The following is a 15804-nucleotide window of genomic DNA, read 5'->3' as shown; positions in this document are numbered from 1 at the left end:
TCCTGACAAGGGGAAGTAGAGAGGCAGGTGCTGAGCTCTTCTCCCTGGTACCCAGTGATAGGACATGTGGGAATGGCTCAAAGGTGTGCCAGGGGAGGTTTAGACTGGACATTAGGAAGCATTTCTTTACCAAGAGGGTAGTCGAACACAGGAACGGGCTTCCTGGAGAGGCAGTCGATGCCCCAAGCCTGTCAGTGTTTGAGACACTGGGGCAATGCCCTTAATACCATGCTTTAACTTATAGTCAGCCCTGAAATGGTCAGGCAGCTGGACTGGATGATCGCTGTAAGTCCCTTCTGACTGAAAATATTCTATTCTATATTGATTTATCCAAGACAGAATAAGAGAGTGGTTTATTTGTGGAGTAAAATTCCAATGTGACTTGATTGTAATTGTTTACTTCTTGCATAACCTAGTTACAAGGCAAGGATAATCTCATTTGGATATTTTGTTATTTTAGTTCATTTCCGTTCTGGGATTTAAAAAAAAAATTAATTGTTGTTAATTCCTGGGTTTGTTTTGGGTATCCACCTGGCTTATTGCTTAAACCTGAAATTGCCAAAATTCACCCGGTACATGGACTTTGAGTGATAATTACAACAGGATTCATTTTAGAGGGTTAGAAAATACAAATGGGCTGGAAGCATGGAAAGAATTTTTAATAGGTGCTGAACCAGTAAAACTTCCTCACAAGTTTGTGTCTTCTAAAAGTTATTTCCCGATGAGTTTGAGAGACATAGAAATTTTGTTGTTCTGGGAGGCTGCATTTTGAAGAAATCCCCTACACTCTGGTCTTTGCTGTGTTCAGATTAGTGTTGATATTTAAGTATTAAATAGAACACTGTTCAATTCTAATCCTGTCCCTTGCTTGTGAAAAAATTTGGGTGAAAGAAATTATTTGCTTCAGATGAGTGCAAGGGAAAAGATAACCAATGGTGTTTAATGTTGTATTGAAATTAAAGCTCTTAAATTAATTTTAAAATTACTCGGAAAGAAAATTTGGATCTTCCGTCATGCCAGTAGGTGGCATTATTGGTATGTAACCAGAAAATACTTGTAAAAGGTGTCTTTAGCTCCTTTTACCTCTTACACTTCAAAAAATAAGGTTTCATGTTTTATGGGTGTGAAGAACTTTAGTTTTATTTTCATTTCAGATTTGGTAATTGGAAAAAGTTGAAGTGAAATACGCAAATTTTTAAGATGTATTTAGACTCTTACATTTCAACATTGCCTAACTGTAAGATTGTCTTGTTCTTTTTATTCATATGACAAGAAGATTGATGTCTTTGTAAGCATGCTCAGAATTGCTGTATAAGCATGTTTGTTGTCTTAACAGGATGGTGTGACTTGTTCAATAAGCAGAGGTATTTTTGCTTGACTTGGCACACAATTAGAGACAATCATCCGTGTGTTGTAAAGGTTGTGGTAGGTTGATAACCTCAAAAAGAGTTCAATGATTTTCTGAAAATCAGCATATAAATAACTAATCATGAAATATCTATGGTGTTTGTGAGATACACCTTTAAAGCTGCAACTTAACAGGAGTGACATCTGAGAAATCAGCTCCTAGGATAACAATTGGCACCTCTGTCTTCTTTCCCCGATCTTCTAAGTACACCCTTTATACATATTCTGTGTATGTATGTAATCTAATAATCTAAAACTGGTCAAGTTGTTGCTTTTGCAGTACGGAATTATTTTCTTTGAAGGTGACGTGGACTGGATAAAAGGCACTTTAAATGGCATCTTTAAACTAATGTTTTTATCCTAGCTGTGCCTCCTCTTGCACTTGGAAGAAAGCATCAGTTCAGGCTCAGTGATTTAGGGTAGTTTTTGTAAAGCAAAATCCATAGAAGATACTGTAAACAGTCCTTGAGGGAACTGCTTGCCATTTGCTTTCCATTTCATCTGTATCTAGTATTGGGGTTGAATGAGATTGTTGTCAAGCATTACCTTGGTCACTGTACTGAAACAAATTAATGGTTTAGAGACTTCAGTACACTATTTCCTGCTGTCATGACCCTTTGAGGTAGAGAAAGAGGTGGAAGCCTGCCCCGTTGATTCATACAGAAAACTTTTCTTGTTATGTTGATATGATACCTTGTTGTTCCAGGATGTTTCTTTTAGACATTTCTTTTGTTACCTCTTGTTTGGTGATAGTTGTGTAGATAAGTTGAGGACTTCTCTCAGCTTACTTGGTTGTGTCCTGACTGGCATACCAGCTTTCTGTAGCTCTGAAATTCTCCCTTTCTGTGCATTATTTCCCATCTTGACTGTAGATGACATTTTGAGCTCCGCTTCACTTCTGTCCAAAACAGGATTCATCTCTGTTTCAGCTTCAGAGTGTCTGCCTGTGTTTCAACTGTGTGAAGATTTGGAGCCTTCTAGTGATTCTTCCTATTAACTTTTATTAAAATTCCCCAAGTCAGGATGTAGTGTTCCAGGTGGCACTTGGCCTTCTTAGAAGGGACAACTGCAATGGAATCTAGTGTCTGTGTCACTTCCTTAAATCTTCTTGTTCATAGAAAGTCTCACTGATCTTTTTTGGTCTTCCAAAATAGACTGTTGAGCTCTTCAACTGATGTTCTCTTAGTTATGATTTTATTGGGTTATTGATAGTAATGTTATCATTTTGAGAGTGTAAGTCATATTTGACTGTATTGAGACTGGCTTAATATTGCTGCTTTGAGTTGTGGAGCTGTCGTTAAGCTTGATTCCAACTGCTCTATTAAAACCATCAATTTCAAAGCTCATTATGTAATTAAGACGAAAGTTTGTAGAGTTCATGAGTGGTTATAAGCAGTTATACTGCAAAATGTCATCTGCAAGGTTAATTTGCTTCAGGCTTTTCTTAAAATAACCCTTTGCTTAGTTCCTAACCTTTGATCACATGGAGTATTTACTTACAAATTGGTTTGCTGGACAGAGTTTGGTTGAGACTTGCGGGAGATGGTAGGAATTACTTTGTGTTCTGTACATTCTTTTTTTGGGTTGTAAGAATGCAGCAAGTGCTTGCAAAATTACCTTCTTATCAAATCCAGTTCCACCATATACAACATTGCTTCTATACTAGAAGACAGATTGACAAGACTTTGCTAGAAACTGTGTTATCAAGAAACTGCCTTGGTTTTGGTAGAATTCTGTTGATGTGTCACTCCTGTTGCTCTCTCACAAGTAAAGAAAAGATAAAGACAGATTGCATCAGAAAATGGTACAGCACCTAGAAGGAATGGGATTTCTGCTCCTGAGGCAAGGAGTACCTCAGCCCAACCTCTTTGATCTGAAACACCAAATTCAAAGTCACTAGTGTTTCATGAACTGGAGCAGTCAGCTTTTGGAAAGATCTACTGCTTTGTCTGCAGAGGGCACTCCTTTCTCTAATTTTAGATGTACTGTGTCTTTTTTCTGTGGCATCTCAAGTTATTTAAAATGTTCATAGTTGGAAGTATTACCAGTCTGTCTTACTGCTAAAATTCTGCAAGAATTTTTGGTAAATTCTTGAGTTTGTTTTCATATTCAAGCAAAGATGCGGCGCAAGAGTTCTCCCCTAAATGCAATCAGTAACCAAAGAAGGCTGTTTACCGCATACTCTGTATGAAGAGAGCACTTAACTGGAACGGTTTGTAGACAGATAAATAACAGGTTTTGTTAAAGGGTGCTGCTGCTTTTGCTGTGCAAGTTTTATACAGCATTACTCCTTTATCCCATCTGTATCATTATCTTCTGTTTGGAGGCATTCTGGAACTTCATACTGATGAAGTTCTACTTCCCTTTAGGTCTAATGATTGCTTATAAGTTACTAAGAGTAATCTTCCAAACTAGCGATGTTTGGGAGACTGAGAATTTAAGTAGAAGTTATGTCCTCCTGTGTATTTTTTTTTCTGCTTTACATGGCCTTTTTCCATGTTTTTTGAAGTCTTTAGAAGAAGAAAAAGAAAAAAGAAGTGTCAGGAACTAGCAGTATTAATAATGTGTTTGTTTTGAAAAGGAAGAAATAGTTGGTGCCAGGGAAACTGTTTGCAAACTTGTGATTTTATTTTTACATGCTGGTATGCACACTGTATATTGGCCACAAAGAATGGGATTATTTGGATTGTAGTGATTGCTGTAAGAGTAACAGTAATTAACAAATGATTGGCAAAAATTCCTTTGAGAAACTGAGCTGTCAGTCACTTGCAAAGATAAGTATGTGAGCAGAAATAATTTTATTAACAAACAAACAAACAAAAAATCCCCACATACAGAACCACTGTGAAACCAGAGCATTATGAACCTTTGATGAAAACGCGGATGGATATGAGAAAATAATTTGAATAACAGGTAAATGAGAAAATAGTACGATGCACTTGGACAGACACATGAAAAATACCCTTTAAAAAAAAAACCCACAACTCCCATTTTTTCTTTTTTTCTCCTAGTTATGCTCTTTTCTATTTAGTATGATATATTTTATAGGTTGGCTTTGGCTTGGCTTTGAACTGTGAAGTGGTTGTTACTGGTCTTCCAGTTACATTTGCATTTCCTTGCCGATCAGTTTGTTCCATAGAGACAGATGTACTTTGTACCAGTTTCTGTATAGAGCCATGTTAGTTCAGTTGCATAAATTCACTCTGGCACAGCACCACAGGAAATGTTAATGTAATTTAAAACTTGAAAGAAGCATAGTATGTACTCTTCCCTTCACGTGGATATTTTAGTTGCAAGATAGCTATTTGTGTTCATAGGATTAAGTGAATAATATAAGGATGCTGAAGTCCATCTAATCTAACCTTACAATCAAACCAGGGCCAGCTTCAAAGCACAGAGCCTTCAGTAGTTGAATTTTTCTGTGTATCTCCAGGGAACCTCCTAGACAACCCGTTGCTGTCCTTTACCTTTCACAAAAAAAAATTGTGAATTTTTTTCCCATGTCTGGCTGGAATTTGCTGTGCAGCAACTTGTGACTGTTGCCTCTTTTTCTTTTGTTGTGTCCTCTGTCATCTCTGTAACTCTCCATTTGATAGTTGAAGGCAGTGATTAGATTCCCACAAATAACACCCCTCGTTCCACCTTAATCTTTTCTTTGACAGGCTGCATGCACCAGCTTCTCCTTGTACGTCATATGCTGCAGTATCCTAACCATACTAGTGTCTTTCTGCTGGACTCTCTTCTGTTAATGCCTCTCCTGTTTGTTAATGCCTCTCTTGCACTGTTGGTCCCAAAACTGAACAGAGTAATCCAGGTATAGCTTAAAGAGTGTTGGAGTAAAAGGGAATAATCAGTTACTGCTGTACTATTCCGAATGCAGCCCAGGATGCAGTTAAGTCTTAATTAGCATAGGGGTGTACTTCTGGGTCATGTTCAGCTTGTTGTCTACCTGGATCCCCCGGTCCTTTTCTGCACAACTGCTTCCTAACCACTTAACCCCTGACCTCTGCTGTTGTGTGGAGTTACGCTATCACAAGTGCAAGATTTTTGCATTTGTCTTCGTTGACTACATAAAAGTTTTTAAGAAACAACATGGTACTATGAAGAATTACGAATTACCTTCTCTTCTAAACATACCAGAAGAATGAAGTCACTGAGTGCATCTGAAGAGTAGGTAGATGATCAAGGTGATTAGGGAGAGTCTCATAGCAATACTGTTCTTCATGAAGGTGTCCTCCTGAAGTATTGCTAGAAGTTGTTGTTAAAATTGATAACATGATTGGTTAGACATCATCGTGGCCAGAGAATTACCTACCTGTGAATTCTCAAAGGACCTAGCAGTGGTACTTCTGTCCTGCTAACTCAGTGTATGTATTAATTCATATAGTACTGGAAGGATAGAAAGCGATATTTTTGAAAGCACCGATTTTTGAAGGGCACAGATAACTGCAGATGAGTAAGTCAGGCTTCTGTTAGGCAAATCAGTTGAGTGTGTAACAAAGAAGTAGTAGACATATAGATAAATGCAATATTGGGCAGGAGTTGACAGCACTTTTCTACAGGGAGGGGAAAAGGGAAGTTAGGAAGTTACATCTTTTCAAAGTCATGCTTTGAAAGAGTCAACAACCGTGTGGATAAGGGTTATCTAATCAGTGCTATGTCCTTGGATTTCTTAAAAATAACAATAAAAAACCCTTTGATTATCAAGGTCCATAATCAGCCTGTTAAAGAAACGAAGGTGTCACAGCATGGGACGGTCCTTCCATGGGTTAATAATTCATGAAAACCAAACTAGGTACACTAAGGACCCCAAGTGAGCTATTAGCACTCAAGAAAAGAACTTGAAGTCATAGTAGGTTATATTATGAAAATGTGGTATTGGGGTTTGGTGGGGAACAAGCAAATTGAATTTTTATAATTATTTGGAAAGGAACAGGGAATAAAATAGAAAATGTGCTACGGAGTTAGACAATAACATATGGCATTCCTTTGTTATGAATAATGTGTCCATCCCTGTCCCCTGCAAATGTAAAGGATAGGAAGACTAGAAAGTGTATGGGCAAAAAGAACTGTCAAAAGTAAGGAAAGGTGATCAAATAGATGAGGCATCTTAACTTTGGAAAGCAGTTACAACTCTTATTCTATACTGGAAATGTAATCTCTAGATTGCTTTGTTGTTTTTAAAGCAATGAGGAGGAGGTTAAAAAAAGGCATGTTGACCTCCAGGAAGCTGCAAAGAAGATGCACAAGCACTAATAGCCAGAGTAGTTTATATGGCTTTACTGCATTCTGCAGAGAGGAAGAACGTGCACAAAATAGCCCATGATAGTGATGGGCGTAATTGACTTTCTGAAAGAGCACTAGAAAGGTGGTTATTAATGCAATAGTGACAGGCTGCTGCATCCTGTTCAAATTTGGGAGACTGAGAATAGGTTCCTGCATGAAGCTATCAGTTTCACATAGTGTAGTAATAGCAGCTAGGAAATACAAGCCTTTTGGAAGGCAAGGGCTTAAACAAGATTTGAGTTGTCCTCAACTTTCTGTAGACTGCCTGAATGTGTAAGAGGGATGGTAGGCATCAAGGACTCATTACAGCCCTTCCTGATAGAACTGTTGTAAAGGTGCTTACTTACTGCTTCTGTATTGGATAATGGGAAAAAGGAAGAGGAATGGGAGTTGTGCCAAGTCCTTCTGGCCCCATTGGCCCCTTTAAAAGCGATGTGAGGGAAAGAACTGCTAAACCACTTACCTGACAACCAAATGTCAGGTGTTTCAGCAAAATAAATGTCTCCAGTATTTTAAGAATTTTTGTCCCATTATTCTTTTTCTGTAGTCACTCTTTATTTCTTTTTTGTTTGGTTTGGTTGTTTGTTTTAAATCTATGACATGGAGCATTAAATTGCTAGAGGATACCTGCCTTGGTATTTTTGTAGTTGAATTTTTGTTTTACATAGCTTAAGACTTGCCTACATATCAATGCTGATTGTGGATGGCTTATGAACAGCAAGACAGCAGCTTTCCCTGTAGGGTTGGTCTACTGTGTTGCATGTATTTTGATTAAATAATGGATTCTTGAAGACTTTTGTTCTTTAATTCCCCGCCTTCAACTGGGGGACTTAGAGGAAAGCTGTGAGGGCCTGTGCTAGCCAAATTTTATCTCCTGTAGACCAGCGTGCCTCAGAAGGGTATTTCATATGCTGGGGCATTGGGCATGTTTTTCAGGTGGTGCTGGAAAAGATTTCAACAGCCACAAAGGATGGGGGTAGAAAAGAAGGGGATTATGCTTTCTGTCAGATTACCGTGCTTTGAGAGAAAAATTGGAATATAAGGAATTAAAACATGTTCATACTAGATCGCTGATGTGTAAGGTTACATAGGAGAAAGTTTGAGAGAACATATAATGAATCTTGATTTATTTTTTACTTCAAATATGTAAATGCTATGTTTATATTGATACTCAATGCAGTTCAGAGCTAGTTTCTATTAATAAGCAGTGGTAGTATAGATGAAACTGGAATTGGTAAAATAAAATAATACAGTGTGGCTGACCTGAAGCTATTTGCTTGTATTTGTTTTAGGGGTTGTTTCTCTATTGGCTGTTCATCCTTCTACAGTAAATACGCTTGGAAAACAGCTCCTGCCAAAAACATTCGGACAGTCTAATGTCAACATTGCACAACAAGTGGTAAGGAGACTTTGTGGCTTTTTTTTATTGCTTGTACTATTGCTTACACATACTGTAAATCTGACTTGTAGCATGATAGTCGGTATCACTTGTCATGGGCAGATAGTGTTTCTAATTTTATGTTAAAACAAATGTTCTTTTGCATAAGGGAAGTGCAAAGATGACTCTCAAATTGACATGCAGATACCTGAATATTCAGGTTGCTTTATCTTTTGCTAGTCTTAAATATAGCCACTTAAAATAAGTGGCTCTTTCAGGTTCTGCTTTTAACTTTGGCATAGGTAAATGTAAATGAAGTCCATCAGCACATTTTTGTTGAGGTTGTAATTAAGTGGAACAAAATTGAAAACAGCTACATTTCTTAGTGCTTAATTTAGGTATCATTTTGCTTAAATGCTTAGTGTGAGCTTTGTGCGAGGTACATGAAATTAGAGGTTTCAAATAATCTAATGCAACAGATAATACATAGGTCACTTTTATAGTGATCAAAATTAAAATTTGGTGATCTGAAAAGCGATGGTCTCAATTAATCTTCTGGAAAACAACTGTAACGTGTGAACATCTGTAATGGAATGTCTTGTATTTGGGTTTCTTGTTGATAGGAAAGCAGTTTCCCATCTGCCTTTCCCCAGCTCTAAGCTCTTAAGGAGTGTTTTATAATTGAGACTGCCTGAATGTATAAACTGTACTGCTTCAACTGTACAGATGTAGGGCAGATCATTCACTGTGCTGTATTTCTAGCAGTGGTAGTGAATTAACTAGTTCCAGCAGCCACTTGGAAGTTAAGAGTGTAGAGAAATTAGTTTAACAGAGTGAAATTGCTCCTTCAGTAGGAGGTGTTTTATCAATAAATTTCCAAACAAGGAAATTCAAAGTAGTTAGGCATTCTTTTAATTTAAAATCAGTAGCCAGCGGTAGGAGGAGAATGTTTTAACTATAGATCGTAAGCCATAATGGCACAGAGGGGATCCCTTCCGTGCATTGTTATGAGACTGTGTACATACTTGAATTTAATCTTGAAAATGAAATGTTCTTTCAGATACCTTACAAAATCTTTTCTTAAAGGACCAAAACCAGGGGATGATAATGAAATTGCAAATCATCCGATACTTTTGTTTACACTTTCAACAATAAGTAAATTAATGTTTACAGCGATGTTTATACACATATACAATAAATTCTTGTCTTCCATCATAAGTTTAAATTGACAATCCTCATCTATATTATCTATAACTAATTTTATATGTTAACATTTAAAAAAATTATTCTGCAATAATTAACTACTCTTAGTGGTGATTTTGTTAGTATGTTTGCTGTGGGAAATTTACATTTGCAATCATAATTTTCTCAGCACTTTGTCTTACTCTGAATATATTAGCATTAATTTTTTGTGAAAGAAGGGGCCCATATCAGCATATTTGTATTGCCTGTTATCAGAACAAAATTAGATGCTTAGTTGTATGTCATTAAAGAAGAGATGGAGAGTTTGGTTTGTGTAAATATAGAGAGAAATTTGGGGTAAATTTATGTTGACTTTACAATTCTGAAGGGGGTACCAAGAACTATAAAAGAAATTATCTCTAAAACCCTGAAAATTAAGAGGAGATAAATTTTCTGTCAACGTGCAAAATGTTTTTGGGAAGCAGAGTTGAGGAGTTGGCTTGTGACCCTGCTCAACTTTCTAACCTTTTACTGGTAAAACTAGATTTTTATTACTTAAGTACTTTAATTTTCTGAGCTTGTGTTCTTTGTTATGGTAGGCTGATTTCTTTTTCTTAATAGTGTGCCCAAATAAGTTTTTCTGTTGAGTACAGTGAAGTGAAGTATGTGGGCTGCCTGCTGTTTCCCATTTCCTGATCTTGTTCATTATCAAGGAGCTAAGTCTTGTTCTCTTAAGAAATCAGGAAATGTAAGAAAAACAGCAGGCACTTCTTTTTCTTCTTTTGCTTCTCTCCCCAGTCCCTCTGTTTTCTCTAAAACCATCCTTTCTTATTCTATCTGTAAGCTTTCATTTTAGGATGTTCTCAGTGACTTGATCCTGCTTAACTCTTCATTCATGCTCTTTTCATTCAAAATAATGGCTGTTTATGAACTTGTGGGTAAAAGTTAGGGGCATTAATATTTCTATTAAGGAGCCAATAATACTAAGTAATTCTGTAGAAGATTCTGAAGCTCTAGAGTGTAGGGTCTTCCTTAATAGTGATACATTAAAGCCCATAATTCTGTCTAGTTGACAGACTTTTTTGAGTTAGAATGGGAATGAATGGGTTTTGAATGTATTAAACAGACTTCACTTTCCCACTCTAGAAACAAGCCTGTGAACTTGTACATACTTCCATTTATTCCTTTGTACTGTTGAGTATTCCAAGACACTGCTGAGCACAGTAGATGGCCAGGGTTTGCTGCTGACAAAATGGTTTGTTTTTCTCCCAGCCATAACTGCACCCTCTCCCCTGTACTAGCTTGGCTCTCATCTTGCTGCACAGTTGTACAAATTCTAGATGTGGCACCAGAGTGATGGTGAGGCTGCTTGTGGAATTAGGAAGTTAGGGAATAGAGTGGGACTCCCTAATTTTAGACTCTGCGAACAAGATGTCGAATCATCTTTTGCAGTCCTCTGTAACTGCATCCTAGGGAAAAAAAACTGGCTAACAGCTTTCCGCTGTTCTCTGTATTGTCTACATTACTTGAATAGCATACACCCGGGTGGTTTTTGCAGTCTTTTCAGACATTTGGTGAACCAGACCAGTCAGTAGCAGAACTGGTAGTATTTTTTTCATGGTGAGAAAGTGAGCTGGCTCAGGTGTCCTGTGCCTGTTCAGCATCCCCCACCCTCATTCTGTTTCCCACAATCAGAAGTTTCAGTTATGAAAAGTAGTAGAGAAGATTAGTTGACTTTCCATTACAATTAGGAACATTTTAAGTATGAAACAAAGCTACTGGAAAGGGGGGAAGGACCTAAGATTTTCCATCTGTCAGAAGTGAATGTAAACAAACTTGTATGTTAACTACTCAGAGAGGTGGCATAATATAAAGAGGCAGTATTTGGGAAAAAACACAGCTGTTTGTCCTTCCAGGCAGCTGAAATCATGAACATCTAATAGTCACTAGACTACCTTTCTACGTTTAAAAGTTATTCAAATCTTGGTTCATTTTAACTTTCATGCATACAATGTTTCATTTTGGGTTTTCAGCTCTTCTGTTTTACTCTTATTGAGGCTAAATTATTGAACATAGCCTGAGGAAGAAACTTAACATTTTGTTGGTGGGGCAGAATGTGGGTACAGGAAAATACAGCAAGTTTGTGGGTGGTGATTTTAGGTTCATTTGATGTTTGTTTCACTTACCTGATGTCAGGGATGTAACCTAATGTTTCCACTGGGATGTAAATGTACCCCCGAAAAGTAGGTATATCTTCCTACAAAATAGAAATCTGTACAGTATCATTTTGTTTTCCTAAGTAAGTATTCTCTAGAATGTTACATTTATAACGTTTCAGAGATAAAAAACATCATCTGCAAAAGTCGGAGTTCTGCTTCAGCTAGTTTCACAGATAAGAAGAACATGGCTCTGTGTGCGAATGTATGTATTACTCATGAACAAATTAGCACATCTTCAGGACTGCCTACCTGTAATCTGGAAGACTTGTGATCAGCTGAGTATGTGCTCTTAACATGTTCAGAATGGAATGGTTTTGTCTAAATTGGTCTCACTCACTGCAGTAATAAAGAAAGTCAGCCCTTATTCTTCCTCACCTCTAACAGACTTGTATTTTGGTTTTGACTCTAGTGATAAAGACTGACTGCAGGAGAGAATTTGGCGTTTCTTCCAACAGCTCTTCATTTTCTCTCTGCTTTTACTGATTGTCAGATCCTCTTGTTTCATATGTTCATATTTTAACTGTAATTTACTGCACTTTTTTTATACGTTGTCTCACGGGGGGGATTCCTCCTTTTTTCTCTTTTTGTTTTGTGGGGGAGAGGGTGGGTGTGCTTTGTCTAAGTTAGTGTTGAACAGCGTTAAGAAATCCAGCAAGCATAAAAAGCTCATTTAAGAAGGATAAAACATAAATGCCTGTTACCTATGCAGTTCTCTAACTGTATAATCTGTAGTTTGAAGGTTTTTGTGCTAGTGGGTATGAATTCAATGCATCTAATAGAAATATAGAGAAAAAAAAGTATGTGTTGTTTAGATAATGCATCGTTTGAATCGTGTAACATGGAAATATCTTGGAATACTTATGATAATTTTCCAAATTATTTTATCTTTACTGTAGGTTATTGGTACACCTCAGAGACCTTCAGCACCAAATACTATCCTGGTAGGAAGTCCACATACACCTAACACACATTTTCTATCACAGAACCAGACTGCAGATTCTTCGCCATGGTCTGCTGGGTGAGCAAAATAAAAGTTAAAAAGGATTAATTAATTGTTTGAAACTTTTGCTCTAAATGTTCACTGTGATAGTGTGCATACTCTTCAGGTTAGCAGTGTGGAGAGGCAGTCTGTTTACCTTTCCATCAAGAGTGCTTCAACATTAAAGTATATTGTATTAAAATTGGGAGTAGTCACACAAGAATGAATACCCCCTTATTTATTGTAAAAGAAACTAGAATATTTTCTGTAAACTCTAGAATATTTTCTGTAAACTCTTGACAGGTATTCTCACATTACTTGCATTTAGAAAATTTAGCTCCTGAAAGGACACAGGAATTCATCTGACCTGATTCAGTTTTTAATTTGACATTACTGTTTTGCTGGTGTATTTCCAAAAAAAATACAGTACATTTCAGATTGAGCAAGTGTATCCGGAATTATCATTTGAAATAAGAACATAGTCCTTATTGAGAAAAAGTATTAGATACAATGAATGCTTGCTTTTGGTTTCTTTTTCTCATTCAAGCTTGTTTTTAAGAGCCTCTTGTTAAATGTAGTTGAATTAAGACTATTATTATCGTCAGTGTCTTGTTACACATCAATAGATTTCTACTTTGGAATTATACAGTAAAATGAGATGTAGAGAACTGAGAGTTTCCATTGCTGATACTAATTTTGTTGATACTTATATTTTTCCTCAAGTTAGAAGGAACTTTTTATTTAAAACATATGTAAAAAACTTTGTTATACTTCTGTCTTGTAACTTTGAAGTTTTCATAGCAACTTCATATACTGTATAACTTCAAATATGTGTTTTAGTAATAGTGTAATGTTTAGTGAGTTCAACCAATATCAGACTTCGTCTGATCAGTCAGTATTGGACTTGAATAGAAAAATGCTCAATCAGTCTAATTTTTTTGTGGCCAAACTAGATGGACTATTTGCATTAAAAAAAAAGACAAAAAAGTTACCTTCTGTAGTTCACTTTTCGTATTTTTGCATTTATTTCCTTATCCCTTCTTGTCTTGAAGATGTGAAGGTTTTCTTTATTGACTTCTTCAAGAAATATCCCTATTGTTAACTTACCTGCTACTGGAGCTAGCAGTTGCCAAAAGAATGAATTTGTACTGTGTTTCAGCATCAAGATATTAAAATTGTTAATTATTGTAAATTGTAGGGGAAAAAAAATACAGGAAAAAATGTTGGGAAGGGGTGAGAAACAGAAGAAAAGGGAAGGCTTTTTTTTTTTCTTTTTACAGCAATGTGCCTGTATTTGAAAAAGAGACATTAAATATTCCAAAGTTCAAATCTTCTTAAAATATATATTATACGTATATTTAGGAAGCGGAACAAAAAAGGAGAGAAGAATGGCAAGGGTTTACGTCATTTCTCTATGAAGGTTTGTGAGAAGGTACAAAGAAAAGGAACCACCTCATACAATGAGGTGGCAGACGAGTTGGTTGCAGAATTCAGTACCACTGATAATCACATTTCACCAAATGAATCAGTAAGTATATGGGAGGTCAATTACATGTGAACTGAATGGGGGAAGAGAAATTTCTTTTGAGACTTTTGTATTTCTTTTCCTACTGCTAAATGAAACAGTTCAGACATTACCTGAGTTTACCCGTTTACTGTAATAGATTTATTTTCAAATATTTTGTCACAGGTATGTTTTTGATTAATGCACTATGTCTACAGCAGGCTTATGACCAGAAGAATATTAGACGACGTGTCTATGATGCCTTAAATGTCCTTATGGCCATGAACATTATCTCTAAGGAGAAGAAGGAAATTAAATGGATTGGTCTACCTACTAACTCGGCTCAGGAATGTCAGAATTTAGAGGTATATGTATTAGGAAGCTTTGTGTTTGAGTAAATGTTTACAGCTTTAATATGTTCTGATATAACATGTGCATGTGATCTTCTGAGGTAGCAAAGTAGAATAGCGTGGTCCCTTTTGACTCTTCTTATTTTATTTGTATTCTCAGAACACGTGTGTAAACTTCCAGATTGCTTAAATACATATTTTTTAATTCTTCTGTGTCAAAAATACAGCTCTGTCACAGCTTTTCCAGTATATGTGAAATGGTTCTGAGTAGAAGTTAATCAAACTGAAAGATTCATGTGTATTTCCAACGTTGTAATAGTGGTGCTCAAGAGTCAGGAAGATTGTTTTCTCCAGATGCCAGACAAATAATACACCTGTGATGGCAGATGTTGCATGTAGATCAGTATATGTATGCATTGCTCCTTCTTTGTTGCTGCAAGTCTTACGTATTTTTGACATTTGTCTTACATGAACATGTCAGATGTTTTTACTGCATTTCTTGGGTAAGAAGTAAAATGTTTTATACTGAAGCATTTGTAAGTTCTGGCAGGATTTTTTTTTTTTAGTATCCTGAGATTTGCAGTATAATAAGTTACCGAGGTTTACTGAAGTCAATTCACTTTATCATCACAAAGTCTCATTCTAAATAAGTCTACATTCCCTTCAGTAGGACTGAAAAATCAGTGTAGAAGCTGAAAAATTGAAAAAACATGTTTTGGAATCTATCTACAAGGGGCTAATTCTATGGAGATTTTGTTTAAATATTTATAATCTCAAGTGAAAATGATTAGTTAAGGTAAGAGAGTGATAATTGAAGCAGAAATAGTAGGTTGAGTATGCAAGGTGAAGTGGTTTGAAGATGATGGTGTTGTGTGCTGAATAGGGAACTGGCTAGGTGGAGGGATTTTAAAAGTAGATCTCTTTGGACCTGTCTCACAAAGTATGGCATTGACAGTAATGTTGGAGCAAAAGAAAAAGAAGTGTGGCTCATTTAGCTGGGTTTGATTTCATGATTGATAATGTCCCAAAGAAGTGTAGGATAATACTGGTACTGAAATAAAAAAAGCAACTTAGAATGTAATAATGCACAGCTAAGGTTCATGTGTTTAAGATGGGAACAATGATAACTTCTGATGCCAATGTAAGAACTTCTTAATTGGATGTCACAAGAGAAGGAAAGAGTTCTGTTAACCAGTGAATAATTGAGCCACAAGTGTAATATAGTCTTGAAAATGGCAAAAATCTTAAGATGTGTTGAGCTTACTTGAGGAAATTGCAGGATTCCTCCCTTCCCCATTATTGCTTCATGTGTATTCTGGCTCCTGTTTCTGCAAGTTCTATTGACATTTAAATTATTAGTGACATTACCTGACAAGTTTTGCAATAAGATTCTTTTTAATAAGTTTGTGGAGGCTAATGTTTAATTTGTGAAATTCTCACACCTAATAAACTTTTTTTACTATTCCATCTGATATCACATAGCTTCACCCTTAAACTGT

At 36.4% G+C, this 15804-nt stretch overlaps 1 protein-coding gene across 6 annotated transcripts in view; it reads left to right on the top strand.

Moving 5' to 3' along the window:
• Positions 1 to 15804, top strand: part of TFDP1 (transcription factor Dp-1) — a 46247-nt gene that overhangs the window by 19664 nt on the left and 10779 nt on the right. For 4 of the 6 annotated variants that reach the window (XM_082493327.1, XM_082493325.1, XM_082493323.1 and 1 more), the window contains exons 4-7: positions 7986 to 8092; positions 12369 to 12490; positions 13814 to 13979; positions 14174 to 14320. In XM_082493327.1, the coding sequence (XP_082349453.1) occupies positions 7986 to 8092; positions 12369 to 12490; positions 13814 to 13979; positions 14174 to 14320 (542 nt within the window). The remainder of the gene's footprint in view (positions 1 to 7985; positions 8093 to 12368; positions 12491 to 13813; positions 13980 to 14173; positions 14321 to 15804) is intronic. The other 2 variants (XM_082493328.1, XM_082493326.1) reach the window with 1 other exon arrangement.

This window comes from Vanellus vanellus (assembly GCF_965231255.1).
Source record: "Vanellus vanellus genome assembly, chromosome: 1".
NCBI lineage: Eukaryota > Metazoa > Chordata > Aves > Charadriiformes > Charadriidae > Vanellus > Vanellus vanellus.
The sequence above is the reverse complement of the archived record's forward strand: the minus strand, read 5'-3'. Positions and strand labels throughout refer to the sequence as shown.